The sequence below is a fragment of the Microtus pennsylvanicus genome, chromosome 3, assembly GCF_037038515.1.
Source record: "Microtus pennsylvanicus isolate mMicPen1 chromosome 3, mMicPen1.hap1, whole genome shotgun sequence".
NCBI classification, from domain to species: Eukaryota; Metazoa; Chordata; class Mammalia; order Rodentia; family Cricetidae; genus Microtus; species Microtus pennsylvanicus.
Genome location: NC_134581.1, coordinates 111,336,896 through 111,359,705, shown reverse-complemented (window position 1 = coordinate 111,359,705; position 22,810 = coordinate 111,336,896). Strand labels below are relative to the sequence as shown.

The following is a 22,810-nucleotide window of genomic DNA, read 5'->3' as shown; positions in this document are numbered from 1 at the left end:
AACACTTCAAAGAATGTAGGCGTAGGCAGAAAAAGCCAAAGCCATAAATTGACCTTGACCTTATTCAAGAGGTTGACAACCGGGTAATAAGTGTTTATTTTAAACAGAAAAACAACAACACCGTACAGATAAGTGAACCAAGACCAATTAATCTGGGAATGGAATCCTCCATGAATATCTGGAAGATAGGTAAAGGACTCTCAGAAGCTCCTTTAAGTCCTTTGCAAGTAATAAGAAAAAGAAAAGAAAGAAAAGAGTGGAGAGGTTAGAATGGAAAGAAAGAAGGAATAATATATCATTTTTTCTATTTTTCTAAACAGTTTTAAATAAAAATTAACGGCAATACTGTCTTTAAGTTTAAAAACTCCTAGAGAGATTAACAGCAGATTTTAACTTATTCATTTAGCAAACCCTGAATTTACAAGTTAATAATTTACTACAGGGCATAAAGAATTAAAAACAGAAAACAAAGTCCTTAATGGTGTAATTTAGCATAATCAACAAAGGACAAAAACATTATCAAAAGTGTCACTCGTACCTGCTTAAGAATGATGGCTTGCTTGCAGAATTTCTGGGCAACGTTGGCAACCTGTTGTATTTTGGCAGGAATGACAAAGCCCAGGGCAGAAAGCTGACGCACTTCTCGCAGAAGAACCACCAAACGATCAGAATAATGCACTTTTAATGACCCATCATTAGGATCCAACTCCATAATACGACTGTTAGCCTCAATACTACAAAAGGGGGGGGGTGGCAAAAAGGATGAATAGGAATCTTTGAAGCTCGTTGTTCTTACTCTTTCATCTAATGAAACTAATTTAAAAAATCACTCAACTTTTCTGCAAATCAATTTTTTTAAATATTTGTTTATTTATTATGTATACAATATTCTGTCTGTGTGTATGCCTGCAGGCCAGAAGAGGGCACCAGACCTCATTACAGATGGTTGTGAGCCACCGTGTGGTTGCCGGGAATTGAACTCAAGACCTTTGGAAGAGCAGGCAATGATCTTAACCACTGAGCCATCTCTCCAGACCTCTGCAAATCAATTTTAAATTTCAAAAAAAGAAAAAAAAACTTTCTAATCAAGGCTTTACAATTGTGTTTTTCCTGCTTATTCTTCAAAAGAAAATTGTATGCTGGTTTTGTTATCAATCATCTCTTGTGAATCAAAATTAAAGCTATTTGGTTTGAAAGAACACGCAAATCCTGTGAACAATTCTTAAGATTTATTTAACTTTGTGAATAGCATTTTTGTACATACAAGTAAGGGCTGCTTTGACAGTCTGGAGATTTGGGGTACTAGTCAATGCTGCCTGTGAGAAGGTGTAGAGACAGTGTGCTAACTACCTCAAGAACTTAAAGACTGAAGTTAAGAAGTGGTGGTGCACACCTTTAATCCCAGCACTCGGAGCAGAGAGGCAGGCTGATCTCTGAGTTCAAGGCCAGCCTGGTCTGCAAAGTGAGTTCCAGGATAGGCTCCAAAGCTACAAAGAAATCCTATCTCAAAAAAAAAAAAAAGAGAGAGAGAGAGAGAGAGAGAGACAGAAGTTAACACTACTGTGCAACTGTCTTTAAACACAGCTGGAACAGTGTGAGTGTGTAATGCATTAACACTATTGTGCAACTGTCTTTTCAATACAGCTGGAACAGTGTGAGTGTGTAATGTGTTAAAATTACTGTGCAACTGTCTTTTCAATACAGCTGGAACAGTGTGAGTGTGTAATGTATTAACATATTGTGCAACTGTCTTTTCAATACAGCTGGAACAGTGTGACTGTGTAATGTGTTGATACTACTGTGCAACTATCTTTTAAATCCAGCTGGAATGATGTGAGTATGCAATGTATTAACACTATTGTGCAACTGTCTTTAAACACAGCTGGAACAGTGTGAGTGTGTAATGTGTTAATGCTACTGTGCAACTATCTTTTAAATCCAGCTGGAATAGTGTGAAAAATAAAGTTCTTCCCAAGATATTTTATGTTGTTTGTGGCTATTATAAATGGTGATATTTCTCTGATTTCTTGCTAAGCCTTTTCATCATTTGTATATAGGAGGGCTACTGATTCTATTTGAGTTGACCTTGTATCCTGCCATATTATTGAAGTTATCAAATGTAGGAGTTCCCTGGCAGAATTTTTGGGGTTGCTTATGTATACTATCATATCATCTGTAAATAATGAAAGTTTGACTTCTCCCTTTCCAATTTGTTTCCCCTTGATCTCCTTTTGTTGTTTTATTGTTCTAGCTAGAACTTCAAGTACTATATTGAATAAATATGGAGAGAGGGACAGCCTTGTCCTGTTCCTGATTTTAGTGGAATCACTTTGAGTTTCTCTCCATTTAATTTGATATTGGCTGTCAGATTGCTGTATATTGCCTTTATTATGTTTAGTTATGTTTCTTGTATCCCTGATCTCTCCAAGACCTTTATCAAGAAGGGGTGCTGGATATTTGCGAAGGTTTCTTCAGCAGTTAATGAAATGATCATGTGTTTTTTTTCTTTCAGTTTGTTTATATGGTGGATTAACATCTTACATCTGTCAGAATGGCTAAGATCAAAAACACTAATGACAGCTTATGCTGGAGGATGGGGAGTAAAAGAACAGTCCTCCACTGCTTGAGTACAAACTTGTACAGTCACCTTGGAAATCAGTATGGCAGTTTCTCAAAAAATTGGGAATCAATCTACCTAAGACCCAGCAATACCACTCTTGAACATGGAACCAAAGGATGCACAGTCATACCACAAGAACATTTGCTCAGCTATGTTCATAACAGCATTATTTGTAACAGCCAGAACCTGGAAACAACCTAGATGCCTCTCAACCAAAGAATGGATAAAGAAAATGTGGTACATTTACACAATGGAGTACTATTCTGCAGTAAAAAATAATGACATCTTGAAATGTGCAGACAAATGGATGGAACAAAAAAAAAAATCCAGAGTGAGGTAACTCAGACCCAGAAAGACAAACACAGTATGTACTCACTCATAAGTGGATATTAGACATAAAACAAAGGATAACCACCTATAATCCAAGATCCCAGAGAAACTAGGTAACAAGGAAGACCCTAAGAAAGGCATACGTGGATCCTCCTAGAAAGGGGAAATAGACAAGAACTCTTGAGAAAATTGGGAGTGTGGAGTGGAAAGGGGGTGGAAGAAGAGAGGCAGAGAAGAAGGGAAGAGGGGAGGAAAACATGAGGGAATGGGATGGCAGAGATGAGGGAAGGCCAGAAAGGGAGAGCAAGGAAAGAGATTTTTTGATTGAGGGAGCCATTATGGGGCTAACAAGAAACCTGACACTAGGGAAATTCCCAGGAATCCACGAGAACTCCAGCTAAGACCCTAAACAATAGTGGAGAGGGTACCTGACCTGGCCTTCCCCTGTTATCAGAACGATGACTACCTTAAATGTCATCATACAAACTTTATCCAGAAACTGATGGAAGCAGATGCAGAGATTCACAGCTAAGCCCTGGGTTGAGCCCCCACAGTCTAGTCAAAGAGATGGAGGAGCAATAATATGAGCAAAGGGATCAAGACCATGATAGAGATACCCACAGAAACATCTGACCTGAGCTAGTGGGAGCTCACTAACTCCAGAGACAAGGCCCAAACTAGGCCCTTTGAATGTGGGTAACAGTTGTAGGCTTGGACAGTCTGTGGGGCCACTGGCAGTGGGACCAGGATTTATCCCTAGTGCTTGAATTAGCTTTTTGGAGCCTATTCTTCTTGGAGGGATACTATGCCCAAATACAGGGGGTAGGGCCTTGGTCCTGCCTCAAAGCGATGTGTCAGACTTTGTTGACTCCCCATGGAAAGCTTTACCCTCTCTGAGGAGTAGAATGGTGGGAGAGCAGGAGGAGGAGAGGGAGAGGGAACTGGGATTGGTATATAAAATGAGAAAAGATTATTTTAAAAAATAAATTAAAAAAAAAGAATACAATACAACAACAACCTAATTCAATAAATACTTACCAAAGGCTTACTATTTGGGATGTCATAAGAAAATACTTCTTTCTTAAAGGGTTTAATATCGTAGCTCAAGAGACCAGCTCTCAAGGCTACACCCAAGGTTTAAGGAGATAAGTCCACAGCATAGCAAACCTGAACTTAAAGTTTTTCTATCTAAGGGTACTGAATAAATTCACACCTGTGTTGTTTGAGTTGTGCTCTTTATTATTCTGACCAGTCTTCTGACACAGTTCTAATTCTACCTCTGCAGCTACAAGTTTATAATTCCAATTAATTTCTAATTTCTTCTAAGTTTTAATTCTTTCTCCTTCTTATCTGTTCTATGTGTGTGTGTATCTTATAGAAAGTTTTTGCAATAATAAAAAAGTTAGAAAGCTATCGCTGAAGGTCATTACACATTCCTTGAGTAAACAAGGGCAGAGCAATTTACCGTGGCAATGCAAGGTTTCAAGGTTCCTGGTGTAAGATCATGACCAAAGACGGGGGTACAGTGTCCGGTGAGACAGGCTGCAGAGATATCTGCACAGAAAGTCAGGTCTTATCAGCTAGAATTTAGCAAGCGAAGAACTAGCCACAGTCTTTTAGGTTGCTTTGTGTTAATAACCTTAGTTAGGCATCTGTGACTTATCCTTGTGAATATCTATAAAGTTTTTAACTTTTGATATGTTTACAGAAGCATTCAGTCCAATTTAAACTTGCTCTGAGGTAAAAATGAACTAATTGTGTATGCTTTGTCTTAGACTGGGGAGAAATTGTTGTTTTGTGTGTTAGTTTGAGTTAAAGAAACAAAGCAGGCTTTTACAGTCCCCATGAAACAATAGACCTAGTTATGAAGCACATCCTAGTATATTTTCTGTATATCAAAATTATACAGCTTAATGAGAAGTCATCTTCCTCACCACCCATGGATATAAGTGACCATAAATTGAGATGTAATCATGAGATTATACATACATATCATATGAAATACATATGATTACACAATACAATGAAGGTATTGGGGAGACACCACAGCTACTTTTGCACATGTGAAATTACAGACAGGAACAACAGTTTCCAGAGTCAGAGGTCCCACAGGTCTCTCCTGGATGGAATTCTCCTCTATTAGAAAATCATTCCTCTGGTGTGTTGACATCTGAACATTAGCTGGCACCTGCTGTATACTCCCACTGCCTCCAACAGTTTAAAAATATACAATTTACAATTAAAACTGTTTATGCATACAATTGTAATGTAAAAATGTAGAAAATCAGGGCTGGAGAGATAGCTCAGTGGTTAAGAGCACTTAGCAGCTCTTCTAAACATTCTGAGTTCAATTCTCAGCACCCACATGGTGGCTCACAAGCATTTATAATGAAATCTGATACATAAAGTATCATGATGGAAAGAATGCCTAACAGTGAACAGAGGTCACCTACTGCTGACCAACAACAAAATGTGCTCAGGGCCATGGAGGCGCTCCTGCTCTCCTAGAGGACCACGTTCAGTTCCCAACTCCCAAACCAGGGCCCACACACTTCTCTAACTCTAGTCGTCTGGTGCCCTTTCTTGCCTCTTAGGGCAATGGAGCACATATGTAACATTCACACATACACACACAAAAATAATAAAAATAAATCTTTAAAAAGATTAAAAAAGTAAGAATGCTTTAAATGCAAGTAGGGCAGTGGTGGCACATACTTTTAATCCCAGCATTCAGAAGGCAGGGGCAGAAGGATCTCTGTGAATTCAAGGCCAGCCTGAGTTAGTTCCAGGACAGGAGCCAAAGCTACAGAAAAATCCTGTCTCAAAAAAACAAAAATAAAAAGTAAAAAAACAAAACAAAGAAAACAACGTTTTAAAGGCAATAACTCATAGAGCAGCAGCAGCAACTCTGTAGAAAGAAGAGCTCCTTCCACCTTGCTACATGGATTACTAACACATGGGCTTGTGTTGACAGCTCAAGGAAATAGCACTTACCACAAACCTGATCTGGAATCAGACAACCCTGACTGAACTTCCCTGGACCAGTCATCAAACTGTTCTTGCTCGTATAGCTTAAACTGGTCCAAGAGATCTTCAGCACTCCGATGGAAAGAACGAAACCCTGACAGGTCAGACAAGAGTGCTTCTGCAATCTTGATAGTGTCATCTACCTTAAAAAACAAATGACAAAGGTGTATTAATGACAACAAAGTTTTACAAGAAAATAAGGAGGCCCTTTCTCTAATCTGAGACTCAAAAATTATTTTCCTATTGTTGGATCCCACAGAAGTGGATTGGTTCCACCTTGACTAAAGGTCAGAGAGTTCAGGCACAGTCTTGCTCCTTCAAGGTTATTGACTAAAGATTTGCCTTAAGGTGTGGTACCAACCTAGGGTGTGGTAACTTAGAGTTTTGTGTATTAAGATGATAATCACTTTGTTTGTTCCTTGTATCACGATAAAAAAAAAAGTCTTTGCTTTCTTCCCCTCTTTTGGATTGGGTATTTAAAGACCCTAAGAAATAAACAGAGGTGGATTCAGTAGTCACTGGGTTGCCCTCCAGACTATCCTAAGTCTATACATTCCTTTTGTATCTCTGTTTATTCTGCCTAACATTTCTAACCCATACACCCACCCCTACCCTGGAACATAGGAACGAATCGAGGCTGGGCCCCAACAGATGTCACCTCAATGTGGGGCCCTGACAAATCTTATAAAGACAGAAAAAAGCTTTTTTCATAAGGAATAAAAATATCATCCTCTGACTTCTGAATTATACAACCTCAGAATAAATAAACCCAAAAGGACAGCCAAAACACAGCATACTCCAGAGTAAAGTGAAGGAAGGGCAAGCCACACAAAAGCTGTGCTCTACTCATTTTCAGGAACTCCAAGAAGCATCTCATTACTTCCCAAACAAGCTCACAATAATACCAGTTAGTTAAGAACTTTGTTAAGAGTTCAAAAAATAATAAGGCAGGTTTGAATGTCAGCTAAGAAAAGGATCTTCCTCCATAGCTGCCCATTTTGGTACATTCATAAAGGATTGATGGAGAAAAATGCAGCATGATTCAGAATACAGTTTAAAGGTACAAGTCTGACAAGGAAGTTAGTTTTACTTATATTCCTTGACCTTTTGCCCTTGAATACAGACCACATTTAATTAATTATCAGACAATTAATGTTTAATCACACAAATCAAAACTATAAACAGAAACTATATATAGTAATAGTAGGTCCAAAAGCATCTTAGGTCAATTTTAGTAACATCATAAACAATTATATACAATGACCTTCCATTTCTCCTTTAACTCAATCCATGCAGCTCTGACCCTTAAGAGATAAGCCCACTCTCTTCCTTCCACTTCCAGCCTGAGCTCCTTCCTTTCCATCTCTCTCCCAAAGACTTAACGAGTTAACTTCTGCGCGCTCGCGCTCTCTCTCTCTCTCTCTCTCTCTCTCTCTCTCTCTCTCTCCTCCCCCTTTCTCCTCTGCCCCTTTCCTTCCATAACCCACTAAATAAATATCCAACCTCACTCTACATGGTGTGCCTATCCATCTCTGTCTCTTACCTGCCACGGCTCCTTGTGAGACTGGCTGACCCACTGAGGTCTCTCACCCACCATGTGGCTCCCTGCCTGGGATCCACTGCCCCGTGGCCACTGCCTGCTGCCACCAATCGGGGAACCACAGGGTTTTACCTAAACCATTACATTTGGGGCTCGTGACTTAGCCAGGCTCTCTCCATGTTCCCTCTGGCCCATGGGTGGGCCAGCTGAGAACATATGGAACCCTGGGCTAGGGAACCAGGTTTTCTTTGCAACAGCCCTGCGTTCTATGGGCCTGAATACTGACCTCTACGCACACCAGCAGCTTTGGTGGTGAGCCTTCCCCTTCCAGTCAGCCAACCACAGCCTTCAGGGCTAAGGATGAGCCCTTCACTGACATTCATCGCTGGTTGTTTCCCATAGCTAAAGATAGAACCAGACTGACCAGGGCCCTCCTACACTAGCACTGCACACTCTGTGCAGCACATTCGATTTGGGGCCTGGAGTCCCTTGAATTTTTCTTTCTCCTTTTTCTTTTCTTTTGGACCACTCATAAGTGGTCCCCACCATGATAGACTGCTCAGAGCAGCCTTTAGCCTCTCTGGCTTCTGAGTCACCCAGACCAGAGCTAGTCAGACTTCATCAACATCCCGCCTGTAGAGAAAAGACATTTTCCTATAGGCTTTGTGGTGTCGCTGTTCTCTAGCCTCTGGCTTCCCAGTCACCTGGACTAGGGTCAGTTGGCTTCATCAACATCCCTCCTGTAGAGAGAAGATATTCTCCTATAGGCCTGTAGTGTCACTGTTTTCACGTCTTCAGCTACGTAATATAAACTCTCAAACTATCAGCAACCCGCCTGTGAATGCTTTCACACCAGGACCCCACAGTGTGGAAATGGGTATCTGTTGAGCCAAAATTATCTCAGGGTCTGCACCTCAAAGCCTATAGGACAGAGAAAACCTTGGCTCGAGTTTGAAGGATAGTCTCAAAGCTACGAGACAGCAAAATCTAGGTAGATACCCCTCCAGCCAGAGGGAGGGCTTGGCTGTCTCTCACTGGCTGGAGATACCCCCATATCACAGGATGTTACTTAATCTATATAAGCTGATGCTCACAGTAATAAACTGAGTTCCTGCTTTAACTTGACTCCCTATCAAGTCTGATTGTCCTGTGTCATGGGGCTGCAGATCTGATTGTCCTGCATCGTGGGGCTGCAGAACCTTTCCCTGGGGAATAAGGCTAAGGAGGCCTGGCAGTCCCCCTTCTCCCTCCCTTTCCCTCTCCCCTCTCTTCCATAGCCCACTAAATAAATATCCAACCTCACTCTGCATGGAGTGCTTATCCATCACTGTCTCTAAATGCCACGGCTCTTTGTGGGACCGGCTGACCCACCATGTGGCTCCCTGCCTGGGACCCAATGGCCTTTGTGGCCTGCCACTGCACCCCTTGGGGAACCACAGCATTTTATCTAAACTGTAACAATAGCAACATAAAAATACTTGCAGATAGACTTTAAAACCATCAGGATTTCCCAAGTATGTCCTTTTAATCTAGTGTCAAGGATAAGTAGTCCTCACAGATGCTTTCAAAGACACTGAGTGACACAACTTGACAATCAACTCTATATAAAAATAAACCACATCAGAATCTTCTGCACACATTTGTTCTCAGACTTCTATACATTTCAATGAAAATTAGATATTGTTATGGCATGAAGGTAAACTGCACCCTACTGAATTAGGCATTTGAGCACACGGTCCCCAGCCAATGGGGAAAATGAAGTGTCCCTTGGACATGGAGCCTTCCTGACATGTATAAAGGTTATAGCTTAGCAAGGTTCTGTACCAGCTCTCTGCTTCCTGACCTGCCAAGATGCCATGGTATAAGCTCCAGCCACCACACATGGAGCCGCAGCAACTAGACCTCCCCATCGTAAAACTCAGTCTAAACTAAAGGAACTCTTTCTTCTCTTTAACTACTCCCTGGTATTTTGTCACGACAATGAGAAAAGTAACTGCATACAGACAGAACAATGCTTTCACAACAGCCTTACAGTCCCTATCATATGCCTTACTTTAGGATATTTTGAGTGTTCACTGTTCAACTAACTATATTAAAACAAGTACCTTCAATTCCAACTGACGAACCCAAACAATATTATTGACAACTTCTGAAAGATTTTTTCCAGAAAGTGGCCCAGATGCATCTCCAGGAATCCCTCGGCACCGATTCTCAAAGTCCAGTCGGAAATCTGTGTCATTCAAAACAAATAAATTACACAGAAGTACTACATTTCGAGTCTTACTGAAAATGCTAAGGATGTTGGTCCTCACTGCACCACATTATATACCTTAGCATGTATGTAGATAATGATTAGTGCTGTCTACTTGACACAATACAGATCACCTGAAATGCAGGCCCTAGGGAAATCATTGCATGTCAACTGATGTAGGAAGGAACACCTTCTGGTGGGAGGGGACGCTGAACTGCGTGATGGAGAAAGCCAGCTGAGCCCGAGCAATTCACACATCACTGTTCTCTTCTGACTATGGTGTAATAGGACCGGCTACTTCAAGCACCTGCCTCCCTGACTTCCCTGTTGTGATAAACAATGGCTTGAACTGTCAATTAAAATAAATCCTCCATTCCTTGATTTGCTTCAGTGAGGGCATTTTATCACAGCAAAAGAAAAGAAACTAGGACAATATATTAAATAAGATATAGAAAAAAATCTGTTAATTAAAAAAAAATATATAGGGGCTAGAGGGATGGCTTGGCAGTTTAAAAAGTTTCCGCTTTCTACCACCCACAGTTCACAACTGTTATAATTCTAGGGGATCTGACACCCTTTTCTGACCTCTGTAGTAACCAAGAAAATACATAGTGCACAAACATACATGCAGGTAAGACATACACAAAAAATAATTAAAATGATTTTTAAAAATAAAGTAAAAACAAATGTATCACTTATATCATAAATAAATCAATTACTGTCTAATGTCTAAATGTAGTTTTTAACCCTAAATAAGAAGCATGAGATTAAAATACAGCTATAAAGACATTTCTCGGGAACATTACCTTTAGCTGAGTCCCCAAGTCTTGCCAATAATGTCTCTCTTTCTAGCACCAGCTCTTGGCTTATAGTCGGACGCTTCACCAATTCCTTGTATTTTAGAAATGCTTGAAGAAGCTAACATAAACAAAGCAAGTCCATGTTATCTCAGCTCAGCCACACTCACGTGAAAATAGCTTACAGAAAAATTGTAAAGTCAAATCTTTCAATATTTTACCTGCTGTGGACTATCTTGAATTTCTGAAATATAATTCTTTAATTTCCCTGCTATTTTCTGCTCAGCGGGTGCAATGATTTTTTCATACTGAGACACTGCAGCCTTCCATAATGGCTAAACAAATTAATTATACTGTTAGACTGTAAAATGTTAAAATATAAACCTTTAAAACTCAAGATGACAAAAGAAAATTAAAGACAAACACATAGACTCGACCTCGGTATACGGATTGTACTGCACAGGGTTCACACCAGTAAAAGGCTCAAATACTCGAGACAAGCATATAATTCTCTCTTCACTGGCCGGTAAGAAATACAAGAGCTTTTCATGAATTGTTCGAATAGCCAAGACCTAAAATGTAAGATATTAAGACATAAAATGTATTAAATGAAAACAACTGTAATTAGGTCAAAATCTAAAGGGTTTATAAAACTTCCTTACAGAGCTTCTGTACCATGAATGAAACCAGAAGTATTTCACTCTTTTATATGGGTTTGCATTTTTCAAATTGTGTTTCTCCTAAGCAGGGGGGGGGCGGAACTATCTCTGCAGTTTCCTTTGAAGCTAAATCTGTAACTTTTTACGAAAGCTCACAGCTGAAGTAAATGAGAAACTGTTTCGAATATTTCCACTGAGTACATCCTACAAAGAGGGCCAAAGCAATATCAGTAGCCAAGAGAAAGATTGAGGAATCAGGCTGATCGCTCACTCACACTAACATGTTAACTGTTCACTCACACTAACATGTTGACCACTCACTCACACTAACATGTTGACCACTCGCTCACACTAACATGTTAACTGTTCACTCACACTAACATGTTGACCACTCACTCACAGCTAATATGTTGACCACTCGCTCACACTAACATGTTAACCGTTCACTCACACTAACATGTTGACCACTCACTCACAGCTAATACATTGACCACTCGCTCACACTAACATGTTAACCGTTCACTCACACTAACATGTTGACCACTCACTCACACTAACATGTTGACCACTCGCTCACACTAACATGTTAACCACTCTCTCACAGCTAATACATTGACCACTCGCTCACAGCTAATACGTTGACCACTCGCTCACACTAACATGTTAACCTGTAATGAGCATAGAAACAGATTCCTCTGAATGAATAAATAAAGAGGGAAATCTGGAGATTAGATAGAGCAGGAAATTTATAGAATGAGTGCAACTTGATATAGTGTAAAAGCATTTTTTTCTTGTGTGTAGTGTGGAAAATTACTAAGGTGAAATATTAAAAGAACATTTTGCCCACTTGAAGGCTGCCACACCCATCTGGCTCACACTAACACATTGATGGCTCGTTCACACTACCATGTTGACCACTCACACTAACAGTGACCACTCACTCACACTGAAGGAAAAGAAGAAGGTAGGACTTAGTACTCACTATGTACCTCAACCTGCAGCAAAGCAGACCATACTTATTATGGCATCCATTCCTATGCTCACCCAAGCCATAAATCCTTTCTTTTACAAGTGTTCATCAATCATAAAATGAATTCACAGACCAGTGAAAACCACTTCCACTTAAAGACAACAGGAAGCCAATCAAGCGGGTACCTCTTCCAGGCGCTTGCCCAGCCTGTCAAGGGTTTCTGGAAAATACTTCTCATTCTTCCATGGATGAGGGACATAGCGCTGCCACACCTGACCTGTGAGGTGACTGCAGACTATCACCCACTGCTCACAAATTGAAATGCCAGCTTTCAGGTTTTCTTTCACAAGATAGTAAGGATCTTCCCACAGTTTCAAACTTCCCAGCTTTTTCTGAACAAACCTTCCAAATGAACCACCTAATAAAACATAAAGCAAGATTTATGCAATACAATATTTTATATGGAATTATAAAATATATACTTAGGAAAAAATTAACATATTCATTAGACTAAGAATCTACAAAACACTGCCTATCCACCCTTAGACCACCACTATTTATAAAGTAACTGCCTTTATAAATACATGCGTGCACAGAAACATCAGCTTGCATTCTTGATCATTCAACATATTGTGCCAAAAACAAACAGCACCTACTGTATGGGAGAAGCAAACATAAGCAAATTCCAAATTGCTATCTGACTTCACTCATGACAGAAAGTGCTTCATGAGCTTATCTCATGTTCTAAGGGGAATACTGAAAAGCATATTTTTTTCTGAGTCAAATTTGTAATATTGGAATATAAACCAGTTTGTTTTAATCATTTTTAGTTCATATGAAATTACATTAAAATGAACATATGTGGCAGACTAGAGAAATATCTAGGCACTTAAGATTGCTTACTGCTTGTAGTCATGTGAATGTAATTGACTCCATAAGCTCATGGGGAGAAACATGATTGAGAGGTGTGGTTTTACTGGAGCACATGTGGCCAGTAGGAGGAGCTGTGTCTTGAGGTCTCATGTACGCTCAAGTGTCTCGGTTCACTTTCAGTTGTTTGTGGGTGTCTGTTTGCACGCCACCATATCCCACTGTGATGATAATGGAGTAAACTCCCGAAACTTTAAGTCAGCCAATTAAATTATTTCCTCTATAAGAATTGCTGTGGTCATGGTGTCTCTTCAAAGCAACAGAAACCCTAAGACACTACTCTACCAGAAGATCTATGTTCAGATCCCAGCACCCACTCCAGTGACTCACAAATGCTATAACTCAAAGTCCAAGGAATCAGAAATCCTCTTCTGGTCTCTGTGGATACTATATAAATAAATCTTTAAATAGATTTAATTTATTTTTAATTAATTAACATATGCATAAATACTAAAAATATAAATTTAGTTATATTAATGATCAAAGTGTTTCACATACATGAACTCAATCAGCTAAAAACAAAAATACACGTAGATAAATTTATATCGTTTATTAAGACTTACTTTAAATAGCAGTATGATATTAATAAGCATTTTAACTAAGAACTTCAGAAAAAGAAAGAAAGAAAAAAAGGAAGAAAGGAAGCAAGCAAGGAAAGGGGAGAAGGAGGGAGGGGAGCAGGGAGAGAGACGCTTACTTCTATACCTATAATATCGAGGAGATGCAGCATGCGTGATTCGGGGTATTGATCATGCTCTGTTTGTCTCCACACATCGTCTACAACATCCCGAGTCGTCTCCACTAAGTCAACAACTTCTAGCAAGGACAGACTGTCCAAGTTATAAAACTCCTGAAACCAAAACACATTCACATTGAAACACAGTTACATCTGTTCACTGAGTACCACAGAATGACCCAGACTTGCTCAGCTGCTGGAAATCTAACTTCCTCTTCTTTTTTCTGACTTTTTCATGCAAATATTGTCCATAAACAAAAATTTCACATAAAGCTGAAAAAAATGACAGCTGAAGACTATTGATTTCTTTACCCCCTTGGCCAAGTCTTCTTTAAATCCAGTCTATTCTTTTACCAGCAGAGGTAGCTGCAGCACCACATACATGCTACCCACTGTAATTCACGTGTCTTTATTCATGTGTCCTGCTGTGTAATGTGGTGACTAACAATAAGAGCAGCACAAATTCATTATTCTATATTTCATCACTGTCATCAAAACAAGCTTTAAATATACATCAAATATACAATTATAATGGCACTGTTGAGATTGGCAAGAGGGTTCAGTGGTAAAGGAAGCTGCCACACAAGTCTAATGACCTGAGTTTGATCCCTGGGACCCATGGAAAGGTAGAAGGAAAGAACTGACTCCACTGACCTCTACATGTGTGCCAAGGCACATTTGCCCCCCACACACACACACATCCTGCACACACATACCACAAAAGTAAACTCTGAAATAACATTTAAAGAAATAAAAACAATATTGTTGATGAAATAACAGTGAGAACAAATAAAAAAAGTCACTGTTGCTGAAATCATACTTAACATAATCACTTACTAAAACCCTAAGAATATGCAGCAAGGGAAAATCAAATAGGCATAAAGTAAAACTTCGTAGTTTAAATTACTTTGAAATACTAGTCTATATCATTCCATCTGAAGAATGTATGGCCGCGACATAAATAAATCTGTTAGTTTACTGGTTTTATGTGTTTGTGTAATAAATGCACATATGGTGTGCATGTGTGTATGTGTAAGTGAGCACATGTGGAGACCAGATTTCATCTTGGTGTGGAATTCCTCTGCCCCTCTCAAAGAACCTAGAGCTCTCCGTGTAGACTGGGCTGGCCTGTTAGCAACTACCTACAGGTCCCTAGCCCCTAGCACAGGGGTCTGGATACCAGTGGGGATCTGAACTCAGGGCCTCCGGCTTGCACAACAAGCACTTCACCCACTGAGACCTCTGCCAGCTCCTGGAATTTCATTTTCTCCCAGTACTTTTAGAAAACTTATTTGTTTTTGAGGAAAATTATTTCCTAGAGATTAGAATTTAATGTTTTCATTTCTATGTTTTACATATTCAAACATATAATTTAGGTCAATTCTAGGGTTTATACACTACCTTACAACTTTCAAGTAAAGTTTAAAAGAGAAAAATACACTGAAAATTGTATCCTAAAGTTTATTCACAAGAAGCCTACTTTTAACCACGTGCTAATCACATACCCTTGAAATTGTTTCAAATAATTCCTTAAAATAGCTGGCTCTTTCTTTACTAATCTGTTTATTTCCACGGTGAGCTTGCTCTGTCCAAAACTGGAACTCATCACTTGGTGTGAGGATACCTAAAAAATGAAGAGAGAAGCATTGAGCTACTAATGAAAAGAAAAAAGGCATAACACAGTTTGGCTCATCTGTTGGTTTAGATTTGGTCCAGAAGATGAACAGAAAATGACCTCTCAACCTCTAACAACAGTAAATTCTTACTTAATCAATGAGTGTTTTCAACTCAATTTGAAAGTATAAGCAAAATTGATTTATTTGTAAATTCTCTTTCAAAGAGCCCAGTGAACTAAATAATCACAGTGTGTTTAATCATATGCTGACAGTGAGTATACTATTCTTTGGAGGTAATAAAAAGCATCTATTTGACTATCTGAACAAAATACAATCCATTCATTGTATGTTACATATTTTATTTTGATCACACTATGAATTTATCTATACCCATAGAAAAAATATAACTAGTATCAGATAAAATACATTATACCATAAAAGTTGGTGGTCTGTTGCCTTCACAAGGTATACAGTAGCCATTCCTCATTACTCCTATATTAAGACAGTAAAATATTTGAGCAGACCGATACACTTGGGGAAGTCAGCGCTACAATTTACTCGCTAGCTTCCTTTCTCATATTGCAATCAATGGCCTTTCTGTGGTCTGCTTGGTGCCAGCGTTTTCCATTTTTAAGTTTTAAATTGGTCTTAAAGCACAGGTGCCAAAAATGCAACCAGACAGCTCTGATGCTCTTTACAGAGAACGTATGGCCAGGTCAGTCGTATTCAAGGCACATGTTACAGAATATAGCCACTGTACATAACCACCCTATATTTTCAATTTCTATAAACTATCCAGTCTTAAGAAAAAGATTCTTCTCCAAACCGATACAATCTATTCATTTTTTAAAAGTTTATATTCATAGAAGAGCCAAAAACACAGAAAGAAATCTGGAAACACAGTTATTTGCTAATTGTATTAATTAAATGATCACTTTTAGGGGGGTTGTTTTGGTTTTGGGTTTTTTGGTTGGTTGGTTGGTTGGTTGGTTGGTTTTTTGCGTTTTTCGAGACAGGGTCTCTCTGTATAGATTTTGTAGTTCTGTAGAGCAGGCTGGCCTCAAACTCACAAAGACCTGCCTGCCTTGCCTCCCAAGTGTTGGGACTAAAGGCGCGCGCCACACCACCTGGCCCGAGTTTGTTACAGATGGTGCCCAAGTCAATGTTCCTCTTGCTGCAATGAAACACCATGGCCAAAGCAACTTGGAAACCACAGGGCCTCTGTGCCTTCGTCCATGTCACTCCTCATCATCCGAGGAAGTCAGGACAGGAACTGAAACAAGATAGGAACCCAGAGGCAGGAGCCGATGCAGAGGTCATGGAGGGGTACTGTTTGCTGGCTTGCTCCCCAAGGTTTGTTCAATCTGCTTTCTTCTAAAACCCATTACTAGTACTCCAGGGTGGTACCACCTGCAGTCGGCTGTGCCCTCCCGTCAGTCACTAATTAAAATGCCCTACAAGCTCGCCTACAGCCTGATCTTATGGAGGCATTTTTACAATTGAAGTCCCCTCTTCTCAAACAACTATAGCTTCTGTCAAATTGGCATAAAATTAGCCAGCACTGATGGTTATTTTGAGGACCAGAAAGACAGCACAGTGGTTAAAAGTGCTTGTCCCAGGATTGCAAAAGGTAAAACGCAAGATCAGACTCCCACAAGCTGTCCTCTGACCTCAACAAGTCTGCTGTGGCACTCACACACATTCAAGCACACAAGTATCTGCTTTCACACCCTCCAAGTAAAATATAAAAATAATAATATAATAAAATGTTGAATTGTGGAAGCCAAGCATAGCACGTTGTTATATACCTCGTGTATCATCTTCCTTGAGTTTCACTTTGGGTAAGTTCGTATCTGATCTCCGTAGAACTACACCCAGTCCAGCTTCTAGCTCACTCAAAAGATTCTGAAGTTTAGGATCAAAGTTTCTGCTCCATTCCTGGTCCTAAATAAAAGCAGACAAGAGCAAACACTGATCAAAGCGTTGTCAGTCAACCCTGCTTCAAAAACACACTGTCTAAAAACTATGCCCACAAATCCATACTTCACTGAACGCCTGCCTCAACTTCCATTTGAACAGTTAAAATTTTCTACAAATCGTGTGTCATGGCTATGTAAGAGGTGATGGGAGCTGCATTCATAGCTTTATGCTGCTTTCCTCTACAGAGCTGAAAGTAACATTAGGAGTCTGACACAAACCCCAAAACCATAAAATAGTTCAATAAACTAAAACACATTAAACAGTAAATCAAATAATATGTAAGTCTGTTTCCATGCTGACCAAAATACTCACCTTTAGCAACATGGGTGCAAACACCTGCCTTACTGCTTGGTAAAGGGAACTGACAGGTGACTCCAACATAGATGAAACGAGAATGTTGTTGTGCAGATTCTCATCTGTAATTACTTCGGGTCGGAGCTTGAAAAACACCAGCACTTTATCCTTTGTGTCGTCGAAATCAATCTACGTGATAAACAAATGATCTTATGTCTTTTTCCTAAAACTTAGTGTTTGAAAGAAATGCTTCACTACCAAGCTGCATCACTAGAATTATGCCTGGTGGAAATACTAGTTAAAGACAACTTATTCAAAACAATAACTGCTGTGTTCGCACTACACTAACCAAGCTGTAACAGAGGAAGGGAAGAATAAAGATGTCGTAAAGTTAACAGAATTATTCAGTCAAATCGCTTAAGGCTCAGAGTTGAAGGCCCGCCAGGAAGGGCCAGACTGTCTCAAAAGAAAGAGCCAAGGTCCTTAACCTTCCTATTCAGACGCGTGGACAGGGAAACTCCTATTACCCTGCGGGCACTCCACCGCCAAGGCGGAGGCGGCTTGGAAGCCAGGGCTCCAGGGCAAGACTGACGCTGTCTTTAGGCCTGGCATAAGGACCTCGGACCTGAGGGAGGGGAGGCCGGGCAGCCACCGTACCGTGTTGGAAAAGGCCAGCCCAGCTTCGGAGCGCTGCACGCGGAGCAGCATCTGGTTGCCGTCGTCCAAGAAGTTGTTCACCTCCGGGCAGCTGCTCGGCGGGGGCTGGTCCCAGAGCTCCGGCCTCAGCCCGAAGTAATTCTGGGTGGTCGTGAAAAGGAAGAGTTTGCGGACGTCCGCGGGGCCTCCCGCCATGGCCGCGGAGGAGAGGGACCCGCAGCGGCCCAGCAGCCTCACCACCACTCTTCTTCGTTGCCACGGTCGTCGCTATGGCGACCGCTCCACGCCGGCTGCGCGCGCAGCGGAAGTAGGACGCCTGGGGCGCGCGCGAGCAAGGCTGAGGATCCCGGCTCTCATCGATTGGATGAACTGAGAGCTTCTTTCCTTTATCCATCATCTTTCCTTCTGATGCGGCGCTCTAGTGTTTCCGCTGTCCGTGCAAACCACTCTAGAGTGTCAGGGCCTACATCTGTGAAATGGGGAGGTAGCAGTTCACAACTAAATTGCAGTATAAAAGAGATTACTATTTAAAAATTACCTTGTTTCCAGGCCTGATGGCTCATGACTGTAAACAGAGAGTCTAGGATCCCAAAAGAACAGCCTTGGCTACATTAGGACACCCTGTCTTAAAAAAAAAAAAAAAAAACAGGGGGCTGCGAATCAGCGATTAAGAGAGCTTTGTTGCTCTTTGCAGAGGATCGGGATTTAGTTCCCAACACTCACACCGTGTCAAACGAGGGTTTCTAACCCCCCAGTTCGAGGAGCGGGGTGGAGGAAATGGGGGGACCCAGCAATTTCTTCTGAATTCTTCACATACATACAAGCAGGCAAGACACTCATACACATAAAATAAATACATCTACAATCAGTCAATCACAACAAGCACCTTTCTAGCATCTCGTTAGAAAGGCTTGTATTCTATAACTCTCTCGAAGTCTGTCTGCTCCTAGCTGAGTGAGCTAGTTTCCCATTGTTAGTTTTGTCTTTGTTTTGGGGTTGTTGATGTTGTTTTACCTTTGTCATTATAGGAAAACCTTAACAATCATTATGTTACCAATTGCCAGGTGTTTCTAGGTTCTTAATCTTTTCTCCAAAGAAGGTAAAATAAGAATTCTTAAAGATCTACAAAACAAGTAAAATAAGAGATTGATAATACTGTCAAAACCGACACTTGGACCACAAGACTGAGGACACTAATATGTTATTATTTAGTGATTTTTTTAAGAAGTTCAATAGAAGGAGTTTGTCTATTAAGGTATATAGTTTGGCTTTAATATATTTGATGATACAGTTATTTTTTAAAGTCTGTCCTTTCCCACACTGCATCTGATTTTAATCATATGCATGCCCAATTGCATAGGCATAGGAATGTAAATAGGGGATTCTTCCTAAACATTAACTGGAGGACATAGTTTTGCATTACTGCACAAGGACACAAAACCAGTTCAGGCTAGATAGCCCCTCTACACTTTGTACAGGATATATTGAGAGTTTATATGAATTGAAACTACCTAAGTTTGACTTTTAGAAGAGGAGAAACTTACATTTATACAGAAAGGAGTGTATGTACAGCCGGATACAGGTGCAAGGCTGAGGTTGCTAGATGCATTGTTTCGATCAGGTTGTGTACATGCAGGTAAAGGAGCTGGGCTGCCAAATTTGTTGTGGGGGGGAGGGGATGAAAGTTTATAATGTAAACCAAGTAGAGTTCAGAGATGCTAAGCTAATCCCTGTGCTTGTCTGCCTCAATTACCCTAGTACAGCAATATTTTTAAATGATTTATTTGTATTTAATGTGCATTGGTGTTTTGCCTGCATGTATAACTGTGTGAGGTTGTCAGATCCCCTGGAACTGCAGGTATAGACAGTTTCGAGCTGTCATGTGGGAGGTAGGAATTGAACCCGGGTCACCTTGAAGAACAGGCTATGCTCTTAACGACTGGGCCATCTCTCCAGCCCCTGCAGAATTTCTAAATAGCCAAAAATGCAAAATATGATGGATTTGTTTAATAACAAGTATAGATACTGACAGAGAAAAACAGATGAGAACAGACTTCCTCATTTGCCTCATTGTAAACTACCAAGCCAGTTGTTCCTCCCAAGACCCATCAAAGACTCAATTCAGTAAGTGCTTTGCAAAACGGTTACTATGTGCTAATCCAGGCAGGAGGAACATAACTCCTGCCCTAATAGTTTTAGTTTAGTCTTTCATCTGTCAGCACTGATATAAGCTGCGATTCTAAGGAACATAAGAAAAAGCTACAGTTTTTTTTTAATATTTAGTCAATACCCACAACTTTCTCCTCAAAGTATAGTCATTTAGAATTAGAAAAATGGCTCTTCTGTCTGTTAAGAATTTTAAGATCTGAGAGTGGGAAAAGAAGTTAACTATTCTCATTATAATGGTGAATAAGTGCAGATGCTCACAAAACATCTAAGAATATGAAATGTAATATTCAGTTCAAGCACTTCACATAGTTACTGCTACATATTGCCTAGGTCCCACTACAGAATTAAAGAACTCTGTCTTCTGACTACCCTGAAGCAGTGATTTGCATTAGTGTCCTTATTTTTTGGATCTATATGAAGCCAGTTCTTCCTGAAATCCGTGGCAGTGAAAACATAGGCCATGAAGGAGGTAGTTGAACAAGTATGTAGGCTATTTCTTGGTTTGCAGCAGATCTGACTCTTCCAGGAGGTAACACAACATTTATTCAAATGCTGTGTGTTGTATTCTGTAGTAATAAGGAGAGCGGCGGGGCTGCGTCCCCAAACACCCCAGCCGCCTGCCTGGCTCGGCTTATGCCCCGAAATAATTACACGGACACTGTATTCTTTTAAACACTGCTCTGGCCCATTTCTAATAATCTATGTAGCGCCCCTAGGTGCGCTTACCGGGAAGATTCTAGCCTAAGTCCATCCTGGGTCGGAGCTGGGGCATGGTGTGCGTCTTCCCTGGAGCAGGTAGCATGGCGTCTCTCCTGCGTCTGCTCTGGAGAGGAGAGCTGCGGAGTCTGACCTCACTTCCTCTTCCTCCCTGCATTCTGTTCTGTTTACTCCACCCACCTAAGGGTGGGCCTATCCAATGGGCCTAGCAGTTTCTTTATTGCTTAGCTAATGAAATCAACAGATTGATATATGACACTCCCACATCACTTCCCCTTTTTCTGTTTAAACAAAAAAGGAAGGCTTTAACCTTAACATAGCAAAATTACATATAACAAAACAGTTATCAAGTAAAAGTTACATCAGAAACATTTATACATATAACAAAATTGACCTTAAAATCCATACCAATGCAAATTATTCATACCTATATCATTTCCCCCTTTAAATGTAAAAGAACATTTATAAACTATATTTGGGAACATGGGCGCAGTTTTTTCTCTCCAAACTGCTTCCTGCTGAATGGGGGCGTCGTTAATTAGGTCTTTCATGGTATAACCTGTGTGCTAGTTTCATCTCAGTTGGCAGTTGAGCAAAGCAATTTTCTGAAGATGTTCACAGCAACCCTTCAGGAGGACGTGGTCCATCATACCAAATCGGAATTGAAGAAATGAACAGGGTCTCATCCTCTGTGAAAACAAAATAAGACTCTCTCCAAAGCATCATATCCTTAGACCCAAATTCTGAAATCGTAATACCCTTATATCCATTCTGGTTTAGCTTGGCAGCCCATGTAATGAAATGTCTCTCTGTACTTAGCTCCTTTACAGTCAAAAAATTTTAAAGAAAACACAATGTACATAATCCAGACTCTCTGTGAATTTTTCATCTTTACACAGCTTATTTTTATTTATATCTATAACTATCTGTACTCTGTCTCTTTAAAGACTTTACTTTTACTTTTTTCTTTTTAAACCATTAACTTTATTCTCTATATTCTTTTTCTTCTCTCTCCCAAGCCAACGTACATTCATCCAACAGTGTGACTCATTTAGTGGTCTGAATCTGTCCTATTGTGAATCTGCAATTTTTTACTATCCAGGAGCACTTTTGATTTGCGCCTTTAAATCACTAGACGCTTAAGAATCTAAGCTGTGACATTCCTAGGTTAACTTTTTGCTTTTCGAGCATATATCTGTAGACCAGGCTGTCTTTGAACTCTCCGCCTGTCTCTGCCTCCCAGGCATTGGGATTAAAGGCGTACACTACTATACCTTGAACTCACAGAGATCTGTTTGTCTCTGCCTTCTAGGCACTGGGATTAAAGGCGTGTGCTACCACACCTTGAAGTCACAGAGGTTTACTTTAAGAATTTTAACTTTTAGTCTGTATATATTTTTAACACTGTAAATCATTTAAAATTTTTCTTTGTCTTTGAATCTCTTTACTGTATCTCTCTCTGTTTTTCTGACCACAAGAGCCTTTAATTTACCAAGCAATATCAGTAGGACTGAAGG

General features: G+C 40.2%; 1 protein-coding gene across 3 annotated transcripts in view; it reads right to left on the bottom strand.

The window, feature by feature from the left end:
* Window positions 1-18,699, bottom strand: part of Dync2h1 (dynein cytoplasmic 2 heavy chain 1) — a 224,895-nt gene extending 206,196 nt beyond the window's left edge. For all 3 annotated transcript variants that reach the window (XR_012910066.1, XM_075966861.1, XM_075966862.1), the window contains exons 1-12: window positions 18,408-18,699; window positions 17,769-17,939; window positions 17,285-17,420; window positions 15,366-15,484; window positions 13,830-13,974; window positions 12,380-12,612; window positions 11,003-11,137; window positions 10,787-10,900; window positions 10,575-10,686; window positions 9,623-9,747; window positions 5,945-6,120; window positions 539-734 (exon numbers count right to left, since the gene is read on the bottom strand). Coding sequence is in view for 2 of the 3 variants with exons in the window: in XM_075966861.1 (XP_075822976.1) it covers window positions 539-734; window positions 5,945-6,120; window positions 9,623-9,747; window positions 10,575-10,686; window positions 10,787-10,900; window positions 11,003-11,137; window positions 12,380-12,612; window positions 13,830-13,974; window positions 15,366-15,484; window positions 17,285-17,420; window positions 17,769-17,939; window positions 18,408-18,602 (1,857 nt within the window). In the remaining variant the exon portion in view is untranslated. The remainder of the gene's footprint in view (window positions 1-538; window positions 735-5,944; window positions 6,121-9,622; window positions 9,748-10,574; window positions 10,687-10,786; window positions 10,901-11,002; window positions 11,138-12,379; window positions 12,613-13,829; window positions 13,975-15,365; window positions 15,485-17,284; window positions 17,421-17,768; window positions 17,940-18,407) is intronic.
* Between the last annotated feature and the right edge of the window lie 4,111 nt (window positions 18,700-22,810).